Below are 26,945 nucleotides of genomic sequence, written 5' to 3' on the forward strand. Positions count from 1 at the left end.
TGACTAAGTTCAACAGTATATGAACATAGAGATGGTATAAAGACCGAATATGTGTGGTCATAATAATGTGGTGATGAACCTTGGTGTTTTCGTGGCAAATGGTTGCGTGGTGCACACTGTGCAAACTGATGCTCATACTATACATTCTCATTGGGCATGTTAGGAGCTGGTTAAGGTCTGGTGGCAATCACACTGGTTTCTGACAGCACATTAAAATGCAGTATACTCTCCCTATTCGGCTATGCGCAACAGGTCACTATTCTACTGCCAGAACTAAGATCACTGTAAGGTATAGAGGGGTTTATAAACTCCTGTAAGATCAATAAAACAAATAAAACTACAGACATAGTCCCTCCATGCTACTCAAAAAAATAAAAACAGTGCACTTTTTGAATTTGTATCTGAAAAAAATGTAAACTGCAGCAACAAACACACTGGTTAATTCTCCAGACAAACATATTCAGCATGGGAAAAACTCAGCAGCAGTGCAGAGATATTTTTGTCTATAGTTCTATTAGAAGGGCAATGCTCAACAAGACTAAGAGTTACAGCTACACTAACACCCTGTGAGGCTGTACTGCAGACACAGTGGTACTTTGAGCTGAATGCCAAAACCAGGAGGCTAATATGCAAACAGTGAAATGTTAACATGCTGATATTTAGCATGCGTGATGTTTACCATGTTCACCATCTTGGTTTAGTGTGCTAACATGCTAACACTTGCCACTAAACATAAAGTACAGCTGAAGCTGATGGGAAGGTCAATAGTTGAGCAGTTCATAAACAAGGGTGTAGGACAACATAAAAACTTGACCATATGGTGGCACTAAATGAAAAACTAAGGCTAAATTAACATTTTATCTTGCGAACATTAGATATTTATCCTTTTCTCTCTAGAAACCCAACTTTTATTTTCCAGCAATGACAAGTTTATCCATTATCAAGATGAAACATCCTTTTATTGCAAGACAGTGAGATAATGAACATGTTAATAATAGGATAACTGGATTAAAAAGATCATTAAAGTCACTCTCAGCTTCCATACCACAAATATGTATAACCTCTAGAAAAAATACCTGCAGGAGACAGGATGTATTTGTTCCTCACGCGTGCAGATTAATTAATATTACATTCACCCACAACAGAAATTATAATACAATGTTGCATCCAAGCATGATCCAGTAGATCCAATAAGGGCAAAATGAACTTCAAGTTAGTTATTAGAAAGGCACTGTAAAGTTCCCTTTTAGAATAACTATGCAAAGGTAGTAACAGAAGGTCTTCCTCAGAGGGTCAAAATGACTTTCATGTTCTTTCCATGTAACTCTGGATGGACTTGTTAAAAACTGCCAAGAAGAAATCTGCATCTTCCATTGTGATGCACATGGGGGGTTTAATACGGAAGGTCTGAAATGGTGAGAAAATATTTTTATTATTCTGATCTTTTCTGATTTAGGATGAAAAAGTTGTGTTCAAAATGCTATGCAAACATGTTTGTTAAACTTGTTTTCAGTAAAACAATCAGCTTTCTAATGTGGGTATGCTTTTACCATATGCTAACCCAGAAATAAATGAATAAATAAATGAAAATGACAGAGGGGACAGAAGGTGAGTGCTGTTACCTGTCCGTATACTCCTCCTTTTCCTATCAGGACTCCCATATCTTTGATGTCCTCAAAGATCTCACTCATTGCCTGAGGAGGCAGTGGGTCTCTGCTGACCTGGGGATGATGAGAAGAGGTAAAAGGATGAATGAGGCAGTATGTGTTACAGTCATAATAGTAACTGAAGTAACTAACTACACCAATGAGATGATGTGGATAAGGTTTATTATCAACAGCATATGTCGAGGTCTGGGATATATTTAATAGTAAGTCATCATCAGTGTATATGAACATCATCCAACAGCATGTGGCCCATAATTATTAGATTGTGACTCAAGAACCTGACCTATTCAGGCTACACATCTGAATGCAGGCAAGGCCTGTGCGCAAGATTTCCACTATCATACAGCTAATTACAGCTGCTGTGTAAAAAGCAATTCAAACAAACATGGCAGCATAACGCAATTTCCTTCAGGGATAATAAATTTCTGCTCATGGTAAATCAGTTACTAAACTGAAATGCAACTGAAATGAAAATCAAAATAGTGAATTGTATTTTTCACATAGAAAATGAAGTATTGAGATAGGAACATTTCTCCAGGTTGACATAATGCATCATGAATGTTTTTTTATTAGATATGATAAATAGAATTGTACTTATATAGCGCTCTCCTAGTCGTGTTGACCACTCAAAGCGCTTTTACACTATGTGTCACATTCTCCCATTCACACACCGATGACACACATCGGGGGCAACATGGGGTTCAGTATCTTGCCCAAAGATACTTCGGCACAGAGTGGAGAGGTCAGGGATCGAACCACTGCCCTTCCAAACAGTAGGCGACCCGCACTGCCTCCTGTTGTGTATGATGGAATGGATGGGCAGAGGGACAAGAAGAAAGACAACAACCTCTTTTTGTTTAATTGCGAGGGATACCCATGGCGGATGAACAAGTTTATAGTTCTTTATTTTCTTAAATTTAGATTTGTGAGCTTGAGGTGTGAGACTGTCATTTGTGTTAGCTTAACTTCCTTTCACCCATTCTCAGTGAATTTCAACATTTAACTGCTGTTACCTCAGTGAATTTCAACTGCCTGTGTTTCCTCCAGCATATTATAAACTTTGAGATACTTGTGCTTGCTTCTATACTTTTTGTGGTGTTTTAATGCTGATACATGTGGCACTTCTAGGAGAGAATACTGCGTGTTTCCAGGTTAAAATAAAGCAAATTAAGGCATTAAAGAGGCCAGAATCCTGCTACCTGAACTGTTGGCAAACACTAAAAAATTATGCAATATAGCAATGTTTGCCTCACAAACCACGTGCTGATAAAACTGCATTAGCAAAGAGGAACACGGGTGAGTAATATCCTTAACAACGCTGACGCAGCAAGATTTTTTAAAAATAGCACTGCACATACAATTTCTTCAAGTATTAACAGAATAAAAAAAAGAAGAATGTTGGTTGGAACTTCAGTCAGTAGTACATGCAGTGCAGCTGAGATTGTTCTGTTCTCAATTACAGATGGTCACTGCTGCTCTGGCTAATGGTTAACTGGGGCACTGCTGAACCATGCCCCCAGGAGGCACGGCACAGGCACACGTTGTACAAGCATGTGATGAAAGGTGAGCGTCTTCGCTGTTATAGACTCAATACCTTGTCTTTGACCATTTCCACACCGATCTGCAGGCCTTTTCCACGGACGTCACCAATAATCTCATACTTGTCTCTGAGTTTCGCCAGTTCTGTCATCAGATAGGTGCCCACATCAAGACTGATCTGCTGCGCACCGTCCTCTCTGATAACCTGTAAAGTATAAGAGTTGCTCATGTTTTGATTGTAATAATGTGCCGCGGTAATTATGAAGTTTTAGTTTTCATGCAGTTGCATAACAACCAGAAATATATCAAATTAAGCTCAAACTGAGTTCTCTCTGAGTGCTGATGAACAGGACTGATGTAGAATAGATGAGTTCTTACATCAAGCACTGATGAAGCAACTGCACAAGCCACAGGATTTCCTCCAAAGGTGTTGAAGTGAACACCCTTGGCAAACGAGGCAGCAATTTCTGGAAAAACACAGGAATAAACAAGCTCACCCCTTTACCCACTGCTGCTTTGAAATACAACTTCATCCAAAAGTACATTTCCTCAGACTACATGTATTACAAATGATTCGTGGAAGTATCAAAGTGTTCAGTTTTCATCTCTGCACCTTAGGAGAAATGTCAACAAGTTGAATTTCAGCATGACATGAAAAAGAAAACAGTGGGGTTTTTGAGTAAATTGTACATCTCAAGGTTGATTATCAAGAGGGAGCTAGGGCAACTAGCTACGTCAACAAATAAGCAAGCTGTAATCACACATCCACCTATAGACATAGATGTACTTGTCTCTGGTCATGAGGGTATACTTAATGGTAATCAATACATAAGGTCAGCTCCAATATATAGAAAAGAAGGTAGATAGCCATAGCAACAAGCAATAGAGGTGAGACTCAAGAGAGTTCATCCGGTCAGCGCTGTGGTATTATCTTTATAATTAGCCGAAGTGCAGCTCCACAAGCCTTAAGTATTGTTATTTGTACCAGAAAGCCCTTTAATGACCACTTTGTATTCTCTAAAACCAGTGCACTTTGATGCTGCAAGACCCTCGCACCATAGACATTCATAAATGCAACTGCCGTCCTTTCTCATCCTCCTCCTTCAGCAGAATGCCTAGCTCCTCTGAGGGTAAAGTGGTGAGTCACAGACTGAGAATCTATATGTATGTTCAGCAGCTTGTTCGCCCACATATATTCAAAAATGATCAATTCTGTTCTGCTAATTCATTGTATGAAACACACCTGAGATGGCAGTGAATTACCTAAAACTAGTAAGTGAAGGACTGAATGTGTCACTTTAACATGATGAAAATATTTTTTAAATGTAGCACCATGTCTGGTCTAACACCAAGAACTGCTTAAAATAGTTCAATATTTATTCATTTATTTAAAAAAAAAAAAAGCTGCTACAGTTAATCATTCTTCATTCTTCATAAATCTGCCCAGCTTTGTCTAAGTTGTTGTTGCTTTGAGCTTGTTTGGTGCTACAGCCCCAACTCTCAACCTGTTGGTTGAGTAAAACTGTAAATTCCTGAGAAACCAGAGAGAGGCTGTATCATCCCTTCCCACACATCTTGTCAGTTTACCAATACACCAATGCAGACTCTGTGATCTATATTTAATCTTTCACTAATTAACAAGCAGATTTTCCAAAAAAAAAAAAAAAAGTTTATATGTATTATCCCACCTGGTGTTGTAACAACAGCTCCCATTGGGAATCCATTACCAATGCCCTTCGCCATTGTAACCATATCAGGAATGACATCATGTCCTTGGAAACCCCAGAAGTGGGTTCCTGTTCGCCCAAATCCAGTCTGCACCTGTTAGGCATAAATTATTTTTATAAAGAGGTCCTTAAGAAATGGAAATGTAAAAAAAAAAAAAAAAAAGATATCATGGCAGTCCATTAATACCTAACCTTAGAAAGACATGCAATATGGTGCTTATGCCCTTTTCTTGGGCTTAACATGACCACTTTGTCATGGAACTGTAACCTCACATGTCCAGAAATCCTTATCTTTAAAGATAAGCAATCCTGTCAAGATACAGTAATTAATAAGCCGACTCAATTCAAACACTGACTTGTCATGAACCTTTCATAGAGCTTCAGTGATATTTTTATATGTACAGTGATTCACATCACTATGTGCACTGTGAAAGGAGTTGCTCATAGTAACAAATCTGCAGAGAATTAATATCTCATTCTGGCATTAAAACATCCTCCAGCTCATTCTTTTTGTTTTTACAGCCTTTACTGTCTGGTTCAGCCTCATCACTCTCTTTAGCCTAAAATCCAGCAGTAGCAGTAGGCAGCTGTTAATAGCAAAAAGGCTCTAAAAACCCACTGTTAACTCCCTGCCCAGCACCAAACAGCAGACTGACACAGTTAGTGACTGGCTGATGAACATAGTGGGGCATTTAAGGGACAGTGAATTTTGCACAGAATTTGCCAGATGGCCAGAGGCAAATCTCCAAATTAATGATAACGCTGATTTGTGTCTAACAATATTAAAACATGTTTGCTATATCAACTTTAGGGTTGACTAATTAATCAAGAAAAATCCCTCTGACATGGAAATTTTCAGATATTGATTTTTTACACCCCTCTAACATATTAAACAAAGTGTGAAAACTTCATATTGTTTATACAAACACAGCCTCCGGTTTTTCAAAGGTTAATTACTAAGGCAGCTAGCTACCTCAACAAATAACACAACGAACAACCAATGATCACACATCCACCATCAGTAACAAATATAGGTGTCAATTTTTTTGGGAAACAATGTATCTGTTATTCCACAAAAAGTATGTAGTATTTTTGAATAAATCCACAAAGTTCGCATTGTAAATCAGAGAATCCATCTACAAATATTAAAAATGTGTATCTAACCTCATCAGCAATGCAGACACCTCCTCTTTCTCGCACAAGTTTATAAGCCTCTTTGAGGTAGTTCTTAGGGTACTGCACAGCTCCTCCGACTCCCTGTGTAAATAAAACACATTCACACCTCATAGTACCATCTCAGTTGACACAAACACTTAGGGAAAAGAATAACCATGGATGACATGATAACAAAGGACTCTATTCTGACTTTTCTTATTTAAGCTGAATGTACTCAATAAGTGTAATAGTGTACTTGCCAGTACACAGTGGTAATGTTAATGGTAAACAGGTAGGGCAAAAGACATGGCTATGAGTCACATTTATAATTCAAATACTTGTAATACTCTACAACAGAAAATTGCACCTGAATGGGCTCTCCAAAGAAAGCAGCAATTTGACTCGGGACACTAGTAGCAAAAGTCTCTTTGAGCTGTCCGATGTAATGTTCATTTGCCATGCAATGACCTGTGGGATAAACAAAGAAAAGTCCTTTATAAACTACTCCAGACATTAGAATGTGTATACAAATGCTCATATTACGACATGGTTTGCAGTTCAATAAGTTAAAGCCTACCTAAACTAGCCACAGTGTGAGATCCTAAACACCTGAGAAAATTAAGAATTTTAAAAATAAATTTCGACTCTTTTCATATGAGCTTGAATATTTAATTTTGTGAATTGAGATAGGGCTATAATAAAAAATACCAATTATGTCCATATTTCCCACCACTAGATAAGTAACACTCCTGCTGTGATATTATAAAATATCGGACACAGTGGGAGGGTTTTTATTGATGTGATATTGCAGCATAATGTATGTTTTGTATGAATAGTCATTTAGATATGATAACATACAGTACTGACCATTTCCAGGTAAACTCTCTAGCTGACGCACATGCTATATATATATAAAATTCCTAAAATGGTAAAAGGTTAAAGGTAAAAAAGGTAAATCATCGACAGCAGGAGACTTTGAACTTTATTCAGGCAATTCTACAGTTGTTTTTTTTGAGCTTCTTATTTTCACGGTTACACTGACCTGAACCTGAACTGTAGAAACAACAGATGATTTACCTAACATACATGTCTGTTTACGCAGTTATGGAGGTCGGAAACATGAAACTAAATACTCAAAAAATCAAGCATTCAGTCTAAGAAGAGATTCAATTTTCAACAGATGTGGTGTCACATGTAAATTCATATGCAATTAAAAAGGAACAAAATTAATATGCAAAACGTCTAGCCTACGCATTTTTCATCACAGCACATGAACGCAACACATTAAATAAAAGTATGGTTAATGTTTTGTAGGAATATTGCAAAAGGGACTGTAATGCTTAATCTGACTGACAACCATGGTGTTTTTTCCTATTAATGAGAACAGCGTGAGTGTGTTGAGCCATGTGTGCATGTGTTTGTGTACCTTGGGCACAGCCACATTCTCTGATGGTCTGAACAGGAGAGTCTCTGCAGTGGCTTCCTCCCCATGGACCTCTGAACACATCAGGACACATCGTCTGTTTATTGGGCAGAAACCTAATCAGCTTGGTCAACCTGACGTCACTCATAATTAACACAGCACAAAGAAAGGATCATAAAAATTATTCGCCTGTGTATTTCAGGTTAAACTATTGAACCAGTGGAAAAAAACAGAGGAAAATAAATTTTATTAGTTCAATTAGTGCACATAACATAAGCACTCAATAGGCGGAGAGTATATAAAAAGTGTTTGGAGCAAGACCTTCTTGTTTGGAACATATGCTTGGGATGGCTGCTATTTTTCAGACAGTTGCTGCCTGAGCATTTTGTGTTTTTGTTTAAGTGTGTGTGTGTGTCTGTGTGTGTTTTCTGTTTCTAAGTGCAGGTATGCACTAATTGAGAAAATTAAATTCCACATTTTTTAGCATAAGCTTTCACTCTTTTGTGAGATGTTTATCATCCATGCATCTGTCAATTTACATAACAATATTATATATTCACTTTCAATAAAATCTAAATTATAATGTGTCTTGTCAATTATATGCTTTTCTTATAATATTCCATTATAATACATTAATGTATACATACATTTGTGCAGCCTAACCCATTGGCAATGGGATATTTATATGCTGCGTTGGAAGTAAGACCCATGGTTTGAGGGCTGCCACCGTGGTATGATCCTCTGAAAGGCAAAATGCAATCAAAAACATCTAGGACATTTAGATTTCAGGGATACAGGGAATTCTTCTTGACAACAAAGCAATCAAAGTAGACATACTGACACTAGACATACTTGTGTGACACACTGAACGAATATGAGAATATATTCTCAAGACTTTTTTAAATTTATACCTGACTAGGGGCTTGAATTATCAAACTTGTAATCTCTTGTTTGCTCAGACTGTTTTGATTCTTCTGCCTGTGCCTTACAAAACCGTCTATTTTTGTCCTGACGATATCTTTCACTGTGTGCAATTCCATTTTCAAATGTACAATATCTGTATTTAGTTAATTTTCTGTCTCTATGTATAAACTCCTGTGTATATTGCTCTTCTGTTAATATTTTTTCTTATATTACTCTCCACTGACATTTCATAAAAAGACTTGTACCTGAAAGTGATGATATCAAAGTTGCCTGTGTGGAGTCGAGCCATCAGCATAGCCAGGTCATTGGCTTCTGAGCCGCTGTTGGTCAGATATATCACCTAGACAGGGAAACACAGAGCAGCAGACATTTTGTTTTTACCCTATGTATTGATCCAGGCTCCTGCCCACACGTGATCAAAATAAGAATCCACCACAGTACCTTAAGAGGATCCGGTAAGTAGGAGGCTAGTTTCTCACAATACTCATGGAGAGGAGGATAAACGTAGATATTAGTAGTGTGCCACAGTCTCTTCAACTGCTGCTCTGCGGCTGCTGTTACTTTCCTGTACATACAGGCGTCAGAAATTAGAAAAAGATAACAGCAATAAGCCATTTTAGTAAAAAACAATGTATTAGAATAAAATATACAATCAGTGTGTGACACAACATAGACCTTACGGGTGGCAGTGGCCCACACTGACAGTTGCCACACCGGCAAACAAATCCAGATATCGCCTCCCATCCACATCCCATAGCCACTGCATGTATCCCTGGTGAATGAACACTGGTTTCTTATAGTAGGTAACCTTCATGGTCATGGGGTTGCAGTTCTGCCTGCGGATCTCCATCATCCGCTCTTTGGACATACCCTGGACAAATACACAGGAAAGGAGATACAGTATAGGATATTTATCTTTTTTCGTTTTCATTTGAGATGAGCTTGTAAAAGAGTTAGACACTGTACTGTATGCCTAGTGGATGTTGCTTTTACCTTGTATTCCTCTGGTTTGAAATTGCATGGGGGCATCTCTGGGAGGTCTGAGGGAGGGTATTTGAAGGCTGATTTCTGACATAATGCACCTGTGAAACAATTACAAATGAAGTTCAGATAGTGAGGTAAAGAGACAGTTATTCTCTGAGTAATTCTGTGATCTGACTTACTAATTAGATTCATTCATTCATTCATTTATGAAACAGGCGACATTTTACCCAGAGGGCTTACAACTCTGATCTTTCTTTTTAGGCCATTGTTATCTACAGACAGACACAAATTATGTATGAATTTTCATCTGTCTTGATGCTTTTATCATTTTCATGACACTCAGAATTTTCTTGCCAGTAAGTAATTAGATTAAACCCTGTCTGACACTCTAACCACATTTAGCTCACCTTGGACCTCACATTGTGCAACACAGGATAAAATGGTGCCTGTTTACTCTTGGTTGTAAAATGTGAGGCAGAGGAAGCTGTGACCTGACCTGGCTCAATTTATATTATCAAAGCAAAACTGCATGCTGTATTTCAACTGTGGAGGACACATTTAACTAGCACAAAGTAGTGAACAAGTAAAGGTCTAGATAGCATGTGCTTAACCTTTGCCTCTTAATAGACTGCATTTAACTAGTACCGTTTTAAATAAGATTATATAACATGACTTAAAGTGCTGTATTGCGATTACCATCTCTTTACCTTTTTGTGCTGCTGTTTGATCTGATCTGATGTACTCATATTTTTACGCCACCATATCTAATATATCTTGCCTGAAATGGTCAGTTTTACATAGCAGTGGACAGTGCATTACACTGATTTTGACTGGTAAGACACACTTGAAAGTTTATTAGGTACACCTATCCAAAGCTACTGCAGTCCAAAACAGCCCTGCAATAAATCCAACCTTTGTGAATAATGTTCAGTTTTTGTTGAAATGATATAAAAAGGAGTGGGGAAAATAATAGAAATAACTATACAATACAATTCAGCAGCACAAGAAGCACATACTGCTGAATTCAAACCTCCATAAAACATTTTCTACAAAAAAAAGTACATTATCAATGTAGCTAAAACTATTAGTCGATTAATCGACTAGTCAGTCGACAGAAAAATGATCAACTATTTTGAAAATCGACTAATCACTTCTGTCATTTTCCGAGCAAAAATGGTGAAACTAATCCTACATATTCTCAAAGTCTAGCTTCTCCAATGCTAGTTCTTTGTCGTATATAATCTAAACTAAAAATATATGTGTGGGACTGTTGAACAAAATAAAGAAAGTCACCTTCTGCTCTGCAAAGTTGTACTATTTTCTGACAACTCATTCAGACCGAACAATTAATCGAAGCAGGTAAATCGATGCTGAAAATAATCGTTACTTGCAGCCCTGTAACTGTAACTTTACACATGCGGGAATTAATGCAGGATTATTAGCCTGCATTCGTTTTGGCTAAATGAACGCAATAAATTGTCGACTGAGTGTAATGTTAATTTCAGGTTAGATTTGTGGATTTATTCACGTTAATTTGAGCTATAGCTGTTACAACATCTTTGCGCTTTCTACAATACCTTACTAACTTAAAAACATGGCTCCTGTAGCGGTTAGGAGGCAGCATTAACAGACAATAACCAACTAGTTAGTTCTGGTTCGTCTCCATGGTAACTCACCACTTGCCAAATGGAATTTGGCCAAACCGGGGCGATAGCGGGGCTGTCCTGTTAAAACTGCACAACGGCCACTTAGACAGGACACAACTTTATACATGTTGTGCAGGTACAGAGGGCACACACCTATCCCAACTTCCCTCGCTGTCAGACTCTTGCCAGTAGATGCACTTCAGGCTTTTCTCTATAAAGTTTCTGGGATGGGCGGTCAGCGAGCGGCCAATGACCTCGGCGCCCCCTCCACGACGTCACAGGTTGGGTACGTAGGTACGTTCACAAGCTGTATTGCATTTGTGAAATTAACTTTCATGCTTTTAACTTGATTTACAAATTCACTGACAGTTGATGATAAATGTCTTTTCTATAAGACTGAACCAGAGACTGCCATGCATTTGTTTTGTATGTTTCTGTTACTTCTACCCAGGATGTCAATCAATGACAGTGCACACTGGTGAGGGCATGCGCACTGTAGAGAGGAAAAGTCGAGAGTCCAGAGGTTCGCTAAAGGGGTGTGCTCTTTGTTTGTTGTGACAGGGCGGAAGTGACAAAGATTGCTTGCTCTAAATGATCAATTTAGGTGGTATGTGTTGTGAATGGAATGATAGCAGACTGAAGAAAGTAACATAGCCCAACCAATTATCAGTGCATCACTCACAAGACTCCGTTTTCATCATATCACGACAGTTTTAAATTTATCAAACAATTTGGATTTTAATTATTAGATGTATAGGGAATAGGGAATGCATTAATAAAGATTCACTTCATTGGGTATAACTGACACCCAGTTTAGTCTCTGTGCTTATTTACAACTTTTAACTAAAGTTCATTCTTTGTTTTGCCATTTTCTGATTAAAAACTGTGAGGATATGAGGGTGTGTTTGGAATCAGAGGGTACTGATCAATCCCAGCATGTTGTTTGCCTCCTTATTGATTATTACAACCAGGTAATAATAAGAGCATACATACCAGCATACCACTTGGGATAAAGATTAAATAAAAATCAACATCCCACAACTGTATATTGTAAATTTATTACAAGCGATTTTTACTGAGAGCTGTCCAAAGATTTAAGTGCAGTTTCAAATTGCATTGTATGTGTGTTGTTGACTGTTTATATATGCATATACATGTCAAGTATCATGACACAATTTTCCCACCCAAAAAACTAAACATCTTTGTAGAAATAACTCTCTTTTTTTTTTTCAAATTTACCACTTAATCAGTCAATGCAGTAATAAATGTATATACACAAAATAGTCTCTGAATGACAAATAGAGCAATACATTCTGACTTTTTTTTCTTCTTGACACAAAATATCTCTCTCTCTCTCTCTCTCTCTCTCTCTATATATATATATATATATATATATATGTGTGTGTGCGTGTGTGTGTGTGTGTGTATGTATCTGTATGCAAGCTGCTTCAAGATGTAATGTTCTACAGGGAGCAGAGAAAATTTGGACGTACAAAAACTGAGACAAAATAAAAACATCTGATGTTTGAGATTCCTGCAATTTTGATTTTACACAATTTTTACAGATACTCACATTACACCAATATACATCAATAAATTTCATCAATTATTTTCAAAAAGACATTCATGACATAAAAACATGTGCCTGTGACTGAGTAAGAGATTTACGACAGACAAATAATTAATCAGAATGACAACATGTAGTACCACGTTATTTATACAATCAATCATATTCTTTATAAAGCTGAATTATTCACATTGGAACAAATTTTTTTGGATTCTCAAAATCAGAGAGTGTCACTGCAGTGTAGTCAGTCGAAAGTCGTCTCTTACTGTATATGAGATGAAAAATAAAAAAACTGAAATTCTGTGACAAAATACTGTCACAGTTGCAACCATCTTGGTAGGTGTCATCCAGTGTTAGGAAGTCTTGGTTTTTTGTCTCAGTCCTGGCTTAAAACAGGTCTTGCAATGTCCCAGACCTGCCAGTTGGGCTTATGGAGCACCTAGTAAGTGGGCAGTGTGAACATGGTGGCAGTGTCGACATAACCACTCGCTGGCAGGGTCCTGTTGTCCTGGACTGGCGTGGCAGTGTAACTGCAGGCTGGAGGCTTCTGGTTAGTGTTAATGTCGGACGACGTGTAGCAGCTTTCTGTCGCTCCATCGGCCTCCTGGTCCTCATAAGGGCACATGTCCACCTCTTCTTTCGCCACCTCTCTCTGGAGCAGCAGCCTGTTGTCACTGTCCACCCCTCTCACCTTGCTGTAGTCCTCCGCCTGGCGCATCTGGGGGCAGCCTTCACCACAGACGATGGGCTGGAGGAGCACCATGTCCTCCTCGTTCACCCTCTGGACTTCGACGTACTCAGTGCGCCGGAGAGCAGGTGACTGCAGGCTTACGGGTGTTTGCTTGTGGCCGATGCTAGAGATGTTGATGTCGCTGTGGGCCTGCGTCTTGGGATGGAGCAATTGAGGCTGCTTGTTGCTCAAGCTGAACTCCCAGTGGCTCGGACCAAGAGCCTCCTTGGTGCTGTTGCCAGGCTGGATGAGGTAGGAGGAAGTGGAGCTTGGGGGGAACATGCTGTCAGAGAGGCAGTGCTGTTTGGCCATTTCGAGTGAGCTCCTTTGGACCAGTGGGCTCAAAGTGTACTGAGGCAGTGGAGAAAACACAGAAGGCCAGGTCTTCACCCTTCCGCTGGACATGTCAGGGCTAACCATGTCTTCATGAGTGTAGGTCAACTCCTCCTCGTCCCAGTCTTTCTGTTGCCTCTGTGCCTCCGTCTGACTTTCTTCCTGATCTGTTTGCCTCTCTCCTTCTTTCGCCTCTCCCTTGTCCATCAGCAGAGTGTGGCTGTCGCAGCTGCCACGGCCGGAGTCGTTGTCAGACGTGGAGCCCTCAGATTTGAGGCAGCTGTCGTGCAGATCCTTGCTTTCCTCCAGCGTCAGCTCCTGCTCCTCGGGGATGTACACCTCTAAGTACTCCACCAACAGGTCCTCATAATTGGATGATGTGGTTGGGGGAAAATCAGACACCACCAGCGCACTGAAGACATCCTCAGACTTGCCATCCTATGCACAAAGTAAAAAAAAAGGTAATTTACAGAAAAGTAGTGATGCAAGATCTGATCAGTCAGAAGTCATTTTTATTATTTTAATATGATAATTTGATATAGATAATTATTTTATGCATCAAAACAATGTTCAGAATGTGTTTTACCTTAAGAAGCTGCTTATCAAATCCCTTGATTTTAGGACCAGGTACTGGTGGCAGAATACAATGCTTCAAACTTTTCACATGAAAAAATAAAAATAAAAATCAAAGTCAGGGTTTGTGAGCAGCAGATGAAAATCAATAAATATGAAATAATAAAAATCATTACTTCTTTTACTGTATACTATAAAGCAATAGTGGAGCAGTTGCATTAAACCTTTATTTTATGATCACAACTATCACAAGTATCACATTATCTCAAGATATTAAACTGTTACAGTGTAGGTTTTTCTGTATTTTGCACCAACAATGTCATGAACGCAGAGAGCAAAAACTGTAACAAATTACACTAACATTTTGAGACAGCCAGTTTTAAAATCTTATTACAGATTTCTTATATATTAAATTCACTTAACCCATAGAGTTGTAATCAGACTGTTTCCCTTGAGCTCTTTTTTGTGCTGATCACAACAAAGGAATGACTGATATCCCTCTGACCAAGTGTGTTTTAAAAAATAAATACATCTTTTAATCTTAAGGTCATGGGATAGTTAAGTCATGATCACAAGTCATTGTTTGATATTTTCAGATAATGAGGCTGTTATCTTAAAAATAGAGAGCCTAAAAATACAGCTGTGACCTATAATATAATATAAACAACATCTGACCAAACAAATTGCATAAGGAATTCATGATCTCTCTTTTACCTGTGGCTGTTCATGTGTAACAACCATGTGAGGATGAGGAAGATGAAGGCAGAGAAAACTGTAATGAGGATCCAAACTGATTTCTCCCGATGGAAATCTGTAAGACAACGCAACAATATGCTTCAGTACAACATATGACCTTTATACTAACTCTTTATATATTTCTTCCTATGGTGAGGAGTTTAAAGCATAGTTATATAATCATCCTGCTTTTGTCCCTTCAACTGATGGTTAAAGGAATAGTTCACATTTTTGGAACTATGTTAGATGAGAAGATTGATACCACTCTCTATCAGTCTGTCTTGTATGGGGCTGGAATGAGGATATGGTTAGCTGAGCTCAGCATGAAGACTGGAAAAAGGAAGAAACAACAAGGCTGGTTGTGTCCTAAGGTAAAAAATACAACTACCAGCAATTTGTAAAGATTACTTATTAACATGTTATGTCTTGTTTGTCTCACGAGGATCAGTCATGTTACTACCACCTTAAAGAGTCTTGACCTTGTATGAAGGGATAGACAGCTGAGCTGTTCTAACAGCCTGGTCCCATCTGTCCTCCAGTACGCTGCACAAGACTAAGGTGCTCTCCTCGGACCTGGAGGGACATCTGGATTTGACACCAGCTGTCTGTGAAGACCAGAGTTGGTACCATGGGGTGTCCAATGGGCGTCGGTGGCAGTTCACTGAACAGTTTTAGCAGTTTAGGCTAGAGGGTTGTAGCTGTTTTGGCAAGATCACCTCCATATCCTAGAGAAGGACTTCAGGATGTTGGGACTCAACTACAACAAAGCATGGAGACTGGACTGGAAATGCACGGCCTGGAGGAGGCGTGTGTTTGTCTCAGCGCTCCAGTGGAGCATGAATGTGAACATATGAAAATGTTTAACTTGTACAAGTGTGAAAATGGCACATTGTGGTTTGTTGAACTCCAGGAAATACCGCTCCCACCCAAGTCCAACAGTCTGGCACATAACCACTACCACTGTAAAACCATGACGTACCATGTAAATGTAAAACATTCTGTGTTTTGCATGATTTAAACAAATGAGATCTTAGATATGAGCGTGCTATCGATATTCTCATCTAACTCTTGCATTATACCTTATATAAAATATATGCTATGGTGTAGTGGTGTATTGTACTGTATGTAACTCTTGGTTGATGTCTTACAGTCAGGAACTTTGATGTAGGAGGTGGAACTCCATTCACTCCAAAAGCCATGATCGGGTTTACAGCGCACCTGGACATGGTATGTACCACCTGACCGCAGGCTGAATATGTTAAACATCTTCTGTTGGCCTGCAAGGTGCATCTGGAATTATAACACAGGCAATCAACACAGTCAGTCAGTCAGTCTCTCAAGCTGTCAATATATAGATTGGAACTGCTGCAAAGTCAGGAATATAAAATATGACTTCATTTGATTTTACGAGGAAATTAATCAGAAACATTCCCCTGTTGAAAATTTACCATCCTGTCAATATTCACTAAAAGGTCAGAGGTTAAGGTTCTCTGCAGTACAACACCCCAGGCCTTTTTCAGTGCACGGGGCACTTTACCTTAGTTCGCTGACACGTCTTGAATTTGAAAGACAAACATTTTAACCACAGGGCCTCTCCCTTTAGGTAAGTAATGAGCCACGTACCTCCCATTCGTCCTCTCCCTCTAACTTAACACGGAGCTCATAGATGAGAGTAATCCAACCGGACCGAGTGTCGGCCTTGTGTGGTGGTTCCCACGACACCCGCAGGAAGGGCCAGCCCTTGTCCTCCATCACAGACACTGTCACCTTCTCTGGAGGATTAGGCTTGACTGCAGAGGGAGAGAGGAATAAGCAAGGGTGTGTTTTGCATGTGCGTGTGACTGAGAGGGAGGAAGGGAAAGAGACTACTAGTAGATAACACAGAAACACAATAGAGGCCAACTGTGACTATGTGAGACATCAAGCTAAACCACTTTTTCCAGTGTTCCCAACAGACAGGAGAGTGTACTTGTCTCTTCCTCTGTATAACAGTAAACCAATTCACACCTCCAGTGAATGAACACTATCACTGCAGGAATTACTTTGGATAATTTTTTTACATGTGTGACGACATGGTTGAGATAAATGTCCAAGTTTGGGCTTTAAGTTATCTTCTTGGAGACACAGAGTTGATAACCATAAAGACAAGGACACAGATATTACTTAAGGGTCATAAACAAATAGCAACCATCAGAAACAAAGGGAAAAGGAGCATGTTCAGATAAGCACTGTCAAGGGCACAATGGACACATTTAGTTCTATGACTTTCCTTTTTGGATATTTCATGAACCAAACAAGTTTTAATATCTAGCAACATGACAGCATGGAACTAATGCCATACTTATATTTATATATTGTTACATAATATGAAGCAGATCTGACCCGTATTTATATTTAATCAGATGTCTTAGGAAAACACTGGAATTATTCCACCCTTCTTTTTGTCAACAAATTCCACAAAAAGACTAAAACCAGCAATGTGTTAGTCTGTCTCGCAATACACTGTGTCTGCATCTGTGGCTCTCATCCCCAAGTCCTATTTTAAAATGGGACACAAAGACTTTAAAAAACAGGCTAAGTAATTCCCCAAAACATCTGGACACTGTAGCTCTTTGAAAATATCAGAGAAAGCAGTGCAGTTGCTGGGGACTATTTTCAGCTATGGACTAATAAGTACGGATTTGGTGATCTAGTATTTCTGGCAGCAGGATGTGGGTTTGACTCTGATTTAAATGACAGTGTGCATATTGCTCATAATGAAGTAAAATGGTAGACAGTGCACCATTATGTCACTTTCACATGTTATTAATAGTTTCTGGATAATAAACTGTGGGTATATGGCCCAGAGAAATACAAAGTATAAGGCTTGGGATAGCCAGGCAATACTTTTTGCACTTATTCTTTAAATCACTTAGTGTCTTTTACATGTTTTTATTGTAATCAACCTTTATTAAGCAAGCTGACAAAGTACTTTTAATGTCAGTTTTTTTTAACTTTCAGTGAGCAGGTACAGCTGGAAAGAGGGTTAGTGCACTCAGAGAGCATTAGCCCCAGTGTGCCAGTGTGAATGTGTGTTAAAATACGCTTTTGTAATCCTCATGGGGAAATTATGTCTCGAACATCACCCTAAACTGTGACAACAGATACAATTAAAAAAAGAGAGTGGCACACATTCCCTCACCAATATAGACAACGTCTATATCCACAGGGTCTGAGAAGGTGCTGCCTAGTGCGTTGGTGGCCACCACTGTGATGTTATAGTTGACCCAGATGGATGTGTCGTTCTTGTTAAAGAAGCAGGAGTTCTCCCCGGCTGTGTGGTAGTCGGGACACTCATACACTGTCTCAGAGCTGCAAGAGAGGCAGGGGAAAGGAATGTAATTGTGTGTGTGTGTGTACGCTTGTACCAAACTGTATTCTTGCATTTCCAAAGAACAGCATGTATTCTTCATGATACAATTCCTGAAACTGTGTGTGTGTGTGTGTGTGTGTGTGTGTGTGGTGTGGGGGGGGGGACAAGATGATCCATACAGGAAGAGATAAACTGTAACCATGGTTTTCTGAAATGCAGATATAAATGGAAGAAAAAGTTCCTCATTCGTAATTAGCTATAACAAAAGAGATGCTTAAAGAATAATATCTGTGTAATTTCATCCCTACTTCCTACACTGTCAATTAGCCTCTGAAAAGCAAGGGAATGTTTCATTGTTGCTGTGGCAGTGACTGGTGCTGATTGGTCAGAGGATAGAGTGAGCTTCTGCATGCATCACGCTCACTCACTGGGTAAGCTCCTTGCTGTGAAGTAAAAGGGAGCTTGTAACAGACTCAGGGGATGGCACGCAGTAGACTATGTCCTCCTCATGTTGACAGCAGGGGGGTCGGCAATGACAAGAAAAATTGGCAGCACTCATCTCAGATATACTGCTGCTTTAACTCAAGTAATGCATCATGTTGTACAGCACTTTCATTTTAAGTAATGTGAATTCATTGTATGGCTGCACACAGTTATAACATTCTGATGGGAATTGAAAAGCAAAATTACACTGAATGCACAGTGGAAGATGTACAAGGACAAATAACACGTCTGAAGCATCACGGATACTGAAAATAAGCACCATACATGTATTGTATATAAAAAGGTGGCTGAAAAAACAACAATGTACTATATTGAGAAGTATTTCTTTAACTTTTCTCAGGGTTGTTTTCCCAGACCTTGTCTTTCAATGAGGATCTTCATTGTATAATCAGTTATATTAAAAGAAACAGAGCTCATTCATTCTTATTATTTACTGGTCTCCTGGTTTTCTTGAGGCAGCTCAAGTGCAGCAGAAAAAGAATCCACTGAAGAGAGCTTAGAGGAAAACACTGTGGAGTACACTCAGGGTATGAGCATAACTGAGAGTCTACTCCCCTGGTGACTGCTAACAATCCACCCATGTCACTTTGTTGTTTCTCACTGTGTGCACCCATCAACAGGATGATACATAATTTAAAATTAAACAAAATGAAATGAATGTGTTGCTCCACGAAACTGGGAACCACTGACTTTTCTTTGCGATAGTACAGGGCGTAGGTAGTGGGCAGTCCTCCATCAGAGCCTGGCTCCCACCAGCAGGTGAAGGTTTCTTTTTCAGGAGAACGACATCTTGTCAGTGCTGGTTTCCCTGGCGGACTGAAGCCTAAAGACAGGGATGTGGTAAAAAGGGTAAACAGTAAATTACATGGTAAACAGGGTGTGTTAAATAACAACATATAAGAACATTTTTATGTGAGTTGTGCAAGATGTGTTATATATCACTAAAATATTCACAGATTTAGCAATTCTGGGTCGTGTTTCCTGCATCAACAACCTACCAGTCACCAGACACCTCTCAGATGTCTTCACTCATTGCCAGAAACTTAAGAAGATACTGGCTACACTTACGCGTTGCCTTTGCATGTGACGTGAAGAATAGCAGCGACAAGAGCAGGACAGCTTCCACGCCTTTCCTCATCATGGCACCACAAAACTTGGGCTGTCGGATGGAGAGCAAAACAAACACACAGAGGTGATGATAGGGGAACTATCTGATGTGCGCTCTTGACAAAACACGCGAGCAACAGTGTTTGATGCTGTCCACCACAACAGCAGGAACTGCGAGTCACAACATGTTTGCATGGCAAAGGCAAATTGCCTGCTGCAGCTGAGATGTTTTGTTACCATCGGACATCAACTGAAGTCATGTCTGCAATACTAATAATAATAATAATAATCCCCTGAAGATGTGACATCAAAGGTTGTCATTAACAGGTGAACAGTTACAATTAGACAAGGATCATTTATGCTTAGAAAAGGTCAACCATTCAACTTATAGAACATCCATGTCTTAAACAGTATTAAATTACTGCTACTGAAGAAACTGAGTGACTGTCAATAGCAACTTGTATTCATCTCAGGCCCCACTCCAACTCCGAGGAAAGGAATCAATTCCTTTCGCAAACTCCTTGGCCTCAACACGGCCGACATCGGCATGTCTCAACCATGGGATAAAGCTAATTTACAATTTTAATATCTTTGGGAACTGTAAAGACTACTATGTCATGCTAATGGGTTGCCATATTCAAACAAGAATGCATTGATAAGCACGAAGGACAGTGCAACACAGGCAGACTGTATCTCTCCCCCTTCACCTGACCCTCTGCTCCACATCAACCAGGGGATTCAGAGGATGACTCTGTCTCAAACAGGGAACCAACAACCCCTCTAAACAAACATACCAGCAATCTTAAACAGCTGGTGGCATGGCCAGACACACTGTAGCAATCACAGACCATCTGGTACCTGTCTCAGAGATTTTAAAATTTGTCAGTGTTCAGCTGCAACTTGTCTCTTTTCATATAACAGAATCCCTACAACTGAAGTGAACTCTTTTTAATGTCAGGTCATTGGCTAACAAATCCCTCGAACCAAAATGAAGTTATCATTGAAAATATTTGTCTGTGTAGGTTCTCAGTCATCCAGGTCATGGATGACTTTTTTGATTTTTTTGGTAAAACCTGGCCAAACAGCTTTACTGGTGTAGCAGCACTGATAGAGGCTTGTCCTCCGAACTATAACTTTTATCAGTCAGTCAGACAAAACAGGAAAGCAGGAGGGATTTGACAGTTTTCCCTACAGAGTTGGAGTGTAATGACATTGAGTGGGTGAATTTACATCATATCTCGCTCTTGAGCTCAAACCAGAATTATCAGTGTCCGCATTAATCTTTAAGATTAGGTTGACATCAGAATTTTTAGATAAAAAGAGATTCCTAGATTGCAAAACTGAGCCAAAGTTCTCTAATATTAGGAGATCATTTGAGCCATACAGTTGTAATTGCTCTCTAAATTACATGATTGAAATCTCAACAATACCTTGTCATCCGCTTTAAATGCTGGCACTCCACTGAAGGTTAAAAAGAGTTCAACTGACAAAATCTTACATGGTTAAGCAGTAACAGTGTTAATGAGATTGAGAGAATCTGTTGGACTGCTGAAACAGAATGGAGGCAAACTAGGCTCACAGTTCACTGTAACATATACAAAAAAGCCCTGAGCACTTATAACAAAGCAATATGTATATATATATCTCCACCGCCTCACGTATGAAACCTTGACCTATGCATTTTTTATAATAGGTGTTTGCCAGTGTTTCAAGTCCCAACCTGAAGATTATAAATATAGCTCTTTGAACTGACATTTTCCATTTTCAATTTTTACAGCTAAGCACTGATTTCTCAAAGTTAAATGAAGACAAAACTGTTGGTCGACTCTAAAAGAGAAATGCCACATAATAATCTGGGGAAATTAACTCCCTGGATTAAATGTGAAATTACAAGTCTTGTTGTTATTATAATTATTATTATTATAATTATTATTATTATTATTATTATGAGTCGTGGTAGTAGAATCAGTATTATTATTAAAATGACGCAAAGAATACATAATAGTAAATGTGATAAACTGAAAGGAAAGTCTTCTACAGAGATTGTACTCACTGTATGCTGTTTCACTAAGGATTAAAAAAAAACATCCTCTCTGTTACTGACTGCCTCTACCAGCTGGCACATGCAGCATAACTGATTGCATAACCTGAGTTCAGGCTTTTGCCTCCACAACACAGACACACACATGCACACGACGGAAGGCTGGTTCGCCCCTCTGACTCAGACTCCCATTCGCATGACTTGGAAATCTGCTTTTCCCCAGCCCTGTACAGATGTTTGAGTTATTAGTCGACATGACCCCCCCCCCCCCCATCTCTGAACCCAGGGGAAGAAAGGTGGGGATGGAGAATAGGAGGAGGGGAGATGATATAGAGGGTAACTTCTCCTCACATGCTCTCTCCCTTCCATGGGATTATGGATGAATAGTTGCTGTCATCTGATGATATGACATATTGAACAGGGGGAGGACCTTTTGACCTCCTCTAGTCCATAATGGCCAGGAAAAACAGATGTTCTCAGGATGCTCAAGAATGCTCTTCAATGAAACAGAATTGAGTCTAAACGAATATTCTTATATGAAAATAACACCACAAACAGCCCTAAAACACTGGGTTCTCAAAAAACATTACACCAAAAACAAAAATGGAAATCAGATGCACACCAGAGCAGGAGTCAAGTCATTGAGGAGATGCTCCGCAACTGGCCTCTTATTTGTTTGTTGTAAGGCTGTTACGCCTCCTTATATCACAAAGACTTACAGCAAGTTACTGTTATCAACTCTTCATTATGGTGCCTTAATTTCAATAACGTCACCATGATCTGATAATTGGCATTAAGGTCAAGGCAGTGGATTAGCCTCCTGCTGCATATAGCCGCCTTACGTAACCAGTAGCCCAAACTGAATAAGCTGCTAAGCTGAGAAAGTGCTGGCCAATAGTGCGAAGCTCTTCCCTCAAAGATAATAATGGTCTCAATGTTAAATTTAAACTGTGCTATGTGGATTCTCAGCAAGAGTATGTATTCTATTAAAGAAAAACAAAGAAACCTTTCTCAGTTCTACTTTAGGAGCTCTCAGACCCTTGTCTTATTTGTTAATTATACTCACATATACTTACAGATGCTTGTTTGCTGACCTACTGCTATGTACTACACTGTTAATAATTATAGATATGCACTTGTGAAAATGATATATGAGCAACCAGAACTGAAGGTTCTGAAAAATAAAAAGTGTCTACTCTTCCTTGAGAAGAGTAAAAACCAGTGAGATGAATACTTGATGAATATGCTATATTAGTTGTGGCAATGTAAAGGTTGCCATGTATGAAAAAAAAAAAAAAACCAACAAAATGACTCATTCAGGGCATTATGGAGCTATGACCTAAATTCAGACAAGTGTATATGAATCATTTATGATTTGTGCTCCTCAGCGCCCTCTTAATTTCAGGGTGTGAAGAGAGGACGTGTCAAGTTACATGTTGAGGTAAAATGTGAGCAGTGAAGTAAGGTGATGATCTCCCTCAGGCATGGCTGTGAAAAGGTGATTAATAAGGAATGTTTCTTCCTCATGCGTGGTCACAGTATTCTCAAGAGCGCTGACTGACATCACAAGCAGACCTGTTTCTAAGAACTTCGCTCTTCTGGAACAAGCGCTCAAAGTGCACCTATCCTCAATGACTTACGGCACGGTCACATATTTTACATTAACTTAGTTCTTACGGGCAGAGCAAATAAAATAAGCAGATGGCACTGTTTTCATACTTGACTTAAAGGTAGGAAATAACAACTCACGTCCCTATAAGGTATGAGTGCTCTGTTATAGCCAATCCCATATTTGAAAGCTTCAGTAAAGTATACACACACACACACAATTTGTCAGTCTGAACCATCTGAATCATGAACTTGTGTACATTTTGAGTGAAAGAATATAAAAAACACATACCAGGAATCATAAACTGCGTTCACATAAAAACCTTTCCCTGTACAGCTCAGGCTGGCACAAACTAAACAATTCCCAGTACTGTGAAAAACCGGTTTGATCACCAGCACCAACGCCTTTCTAGGAACTTTTTCTTTTCCTTTGGAAAGGTGTAGTTAAGGTTGGAGAGCAACAGAAAACAAGAGCCAAAACTTAAAGTTGCTGAGTAAATTCCATGGCAATGAAACTGCTCGAAAAGAGATAAACACGATCTTGATGACTCCATGGCCTTTTAATCTATTGTCACCCTCAGGCCAAATATTCAGATGTTTATTTTTGTTTCACTGGGGAACATAAAGAATCAGCAGGAATAATATTTGCACACTTGAAAACCGTGGCAGAATGACAACAATATAAGTCCTAGTTTAACACCAACAGATATCTTACGGCGTAAGTTCTCTGACCTTCGTATTACAGTACAATGCAACACAAATTCAACATACACATACGTGAGTAAACAAGGTAAAAAGATACTAACAGCACATTTATGACAACAATAAAGTTGTCACTTGCACCATTCACATGACAGTATCACACAGTTTATTGCTCCCACTATCACCTACATTAAATAAAGCATGAAATCAACATTCGTGAGAATCACAAACAATGCTTTGCCCGTTTCAGCTATAGTAAGTGCAACACTTCATTGTTGCTTGCAATTGTGTGCGAAACTGTACTTCCTCTATTTTCTTAGCAAACCTATATCCTGTGCCCTGCTGTGTTTTTGAAGCAGTCATGCAGCGGAAAAAAATATGGCTTCAAGGACAGCAGACAACTCACCCTTCGCTACCTGCAGCAATAACGATCCTGATGATCTTCGGCCGTGTTGAAGTTAAGAAATAGGTTAGTCAGATAAGGGAAACGATTAGGATACTTGCATTTAAACTCGGCCACTAATGCTTACTATAGTTCCTGTGTTTATGAGAGACAACAACGGTGTGATTTTGAGAGTGACTCCCAGTAGCTCTGGTGAAGCAATAACTGCATACCTTTTTAAAGGTGAAGTTATTGGTTTTGCCTGACAGAGCTGGGATGTAGAGATAGAGACATAGATTTTACATGGGACAGCATTTAATCGCAGCTGCAGGCATGCACTTTTCTGATGGTAAACGTGACACTGGGTAAACACTGGGTGAATCAGCTGCAGTAAGTTACTACCATATAAAGCAGAGAGTTCATTATATAATGAGTCATCGCTTATTTTGGTGCCAATTACTACCGTATGGGTGTCACAGCAACAGTTGCCACCAAACCACAGACGACAACATTATAAATATTAATGTCAATAAAGCTTGCAGGTTCCTTTCCAGACAATGACAGATAATACATCATATTTGTCATATGATACAAACTGTGTTTTACATGTAAACCTATACAGAGAACACTTTCTATTCTTTTATATCAAATGATCCTTCATTGTTTGTGTTTTCAATAGGTGTAACAAAAGGCCAAAGCCAGTGCTACCTTTCTTATCTGAAGGTCCGATCACAGTTTTCAGAACTGCACCCATTAAATGTGAATCATCATTATTTATAAGCAAGTATTTTATAATATAGGCACAAACAATGTATTGCTTTAAAGTTACCCTTAAAACACTGTGTGGCCTAATAATTACAGCTGTAATTTGCATGTGATGCCCAACCCTGACTATATAAAGCCCCGGTGCAGGACTAACAGTGGAAAGAGTCTGTAAACTGCAGGCACCTAATGTTTTAATCCAGTATTGAGTTGATCAGCTTGGTGCTATAATAGCCAATGGACCCTTTCACCTCTGACAAAAGGCCAATAGGCATGCAGAGGAGGAGCAGATCATGACCATGGAAATCTCATTAAATCGCTGACACCCCAGCCTCCTACATCCACCTGCGCTGAAGGAAATAACCTGATCAGTCAGCCAATAGGGAATATGTCTAAAAGAACTGAGTTCTGCCTCTACATTATTATGGGAGCTATTTTCTTCCGTGTTTTCTTCTTCTTCCCTGTCACTGATCACGAAAGCCATAGTAAGTAGTAACTAATCATCACAGCTGACATTGGTATTTCCCCTCTCAATTCGTTTTAAGTGCTGTCAGTGGGACAAATGAAGTAGCTACTACTCACCATGTGCAAGTTCTGAAATTTGATCTGGCTATGGCAAAATTTCTATTGACTGAATTTCTATCTCAAACTGTTACATTAACAATGGACATCATTGCAGTACTTTACCAATAACAAGCATCAAGCGCTCTTTCTTTTCCGTCCTTGTTGTGGCATATTTTCATAAAATAACACTCACATGCGTTGAATCTTGAATCTTGAATATATCTGTGTCCATACACACCAAGCAACAGGCAAAAATGATAATGGCACTAGAATAATAATGACGCTCCAAAAATCAGTTTGGTATTAACCTGCGCCCTCGGGCAGTTTGCAGTAACAAGTAGCAATCTGTGGTGTTCACTGCAAGATATAACGTGCTGTTTTATAGGCTGTCAGGTACAAATATGACTAATCTGAGCTACAGTCAGACCTCGTCCATCATCTGCAGCTGGACTGGACACCACTGAGCGCACTTAACTCATGATTTTTGAAAAACAAACAAACAAAAAAAGTAAATCTGTGACTCACCAGCAGTTGTGACAGGAGTTTTCAGTCTCTCCCCTCCGTACCTTGGCCGCGGTGACTCCGCCGCCGGCTCCCACAAGAGCGGACTAACCGACTTGTGTAACTGGTTTACCGTTGATGACAGCAGACAAGGGCACATGCATTACACGCAGGAGCCGGGGGAGCTTAGCCGTCCCGTCAGCGAGGAAAACCACAGCATCCGCCTCCCCGTGCCTCTGACATCTCCCCGGTGAGGGCGGGGCGCGGAGGAGAGAGCCCTGCCTCCACCTAAACCCCGCCCACGGTTTAGGTTGCCACAGACCTGCGTCGGGTTTCGAGGGAGAGACAAACCCGCCGGGCAAGTTTTATGTCCAACAGTAGTTCCTCAAAGGCGTAACAGTGGAAAATCAATCAGAGCA

At 39.5% G+C, this 26,945-nt stretch overlaps 2 protein-coding genes across 2 annotated transcripts; both read right to left on the reverse strand.

Annotated features, from left to right (window-relative positions):
- Window positions 1-937: 937 nt before the first annotated feature.
- On the reverse strand, window positions 938-11,304 carry LOC108873989 (alanine--glyoxylate aminotransferase 2, mitochondrial). The gene is made up of 14 exons (XM_018662313.2): window positions 11,096-11,304; window positions 9,429-9,517; window positions 9,116-9,306; window positions 8,877-9,000; window positions 8,681-8,775; window positions 8,159-8,252; window positions 7,515-7,608; window positions 6,456-6,556; window positions 6,098-6,190; window positions 4,895-5,027; window positions 3,585-3,673; window positions 3,262-3,411; window positions 1,623-1,721; window positions 938-1,407 (listed from the first exon to the last, which is right to left on the reverse strand). The coding sequence occupies exons 1-14, from the start codon at window positions 11,190-11,192 to the stop codon at window positions 1,306-1,308; spliced, it is 1,551 nt and encodes a 516-aa protein (XP_018517829.1). The 5' UTR covers window positions 11,193-11,304; the 3' UTR covers window positions 938-1,305.
- An 800-nt stretch (window positions 11,305-12,104) lies between these two features.
- prlra (prolactin receptor a) lies at window positions 12,105-26,763 on the reverse strand. The gene is made up of 9 exons (XM_018662310.2): window positions 26,551-26,763; window positions 19,928-20,018; window positions 19,550-19,682; window positions 18,185-18,354; window positions 16,627-16,793; window positions 16,152-16,293; window positions 14,983-15,079; window positions 14,282-14,351; window positions 12,105-14,133 (listed from the first exon to the last, which is right to left on the reverse strand). The coding sequence occupies exons 2-9, from the start codon at window positions 19,998-20,000 to the stop codon at window positions 13,072-13,074; spliced, it is 1,914 nt and encodes a 637-aa protein (XP_018517826.1). The 5' UTR covers window positions 20,001-20,018; window positions 26,551-26,763; the 3' UTR covers window positions 12,105-13,071.
- Between the last annotated feature and the right edge of the window lie 182 nt (window positions 26,764-26,945).

The sequence above is a fragment of the Lates calcarifer genome, linkage group LG9, assembly GCF_001640805.2.
Source record: "Lates calcarifer isolate ASB-BC8 linkage group LG9, TLL_Latcal_v3, whole genome shotgun sequence".
Classification (NCBI taxonomy): domain Eukaryota; kingdom Metazoa; phylum Chordata; class Actinopteri; family Centropomidae; genus Lates; species Lates calcarifer.

Excerpts from the sequence above, each read along its gene's own strand:
- LOC108873989 (XM_018662313.2), bottom strand. The coding sequence starts at position 11,192 with ATGTATAAAGTTGTGTCCTGTCTAAGTGGCCGTTGTGCAGTTTTAACA. Across the intron at positions 9,307-9,428 it reads TCAAACCAGAGGAATACAAG|GGTATGTCCAAAGAGCGGAT; the intron begins GTAAAAGCAACA and ends GTATTTGTCCAG. Across the intron at positions 8,253-8,680 it reads TTTGATATCATCACTTTCAG|AGGATCATACCACGGTGGCA; the intron begins GTACAAGTCTTT and ends TTTGCCTTTCAG.
- prlra (XM_018662310.2), bottom strand. The coding sequence starts at position 20,000 with ATGATGAGGAAAGGCGTGGAAGCTGTCCTGCTCTTGTCGCTGCTATTC. Across the intron at positions 18,355-19,549 it reads CTGTACTATCGCAAAGAAAA|CTCTGAGACAGTGTATGAGT; the intron begins GTCAGTGGTTCC and ends CCTCTCTTGCAG. Across the intron at positions 16,794-18,184 it reads TATAGACGTTGTCTATATTG|TCAAGCCTAATCCTCCAGAG; the intron begins GTGAGGGAATGT and ends CTCCCTCTGCAG.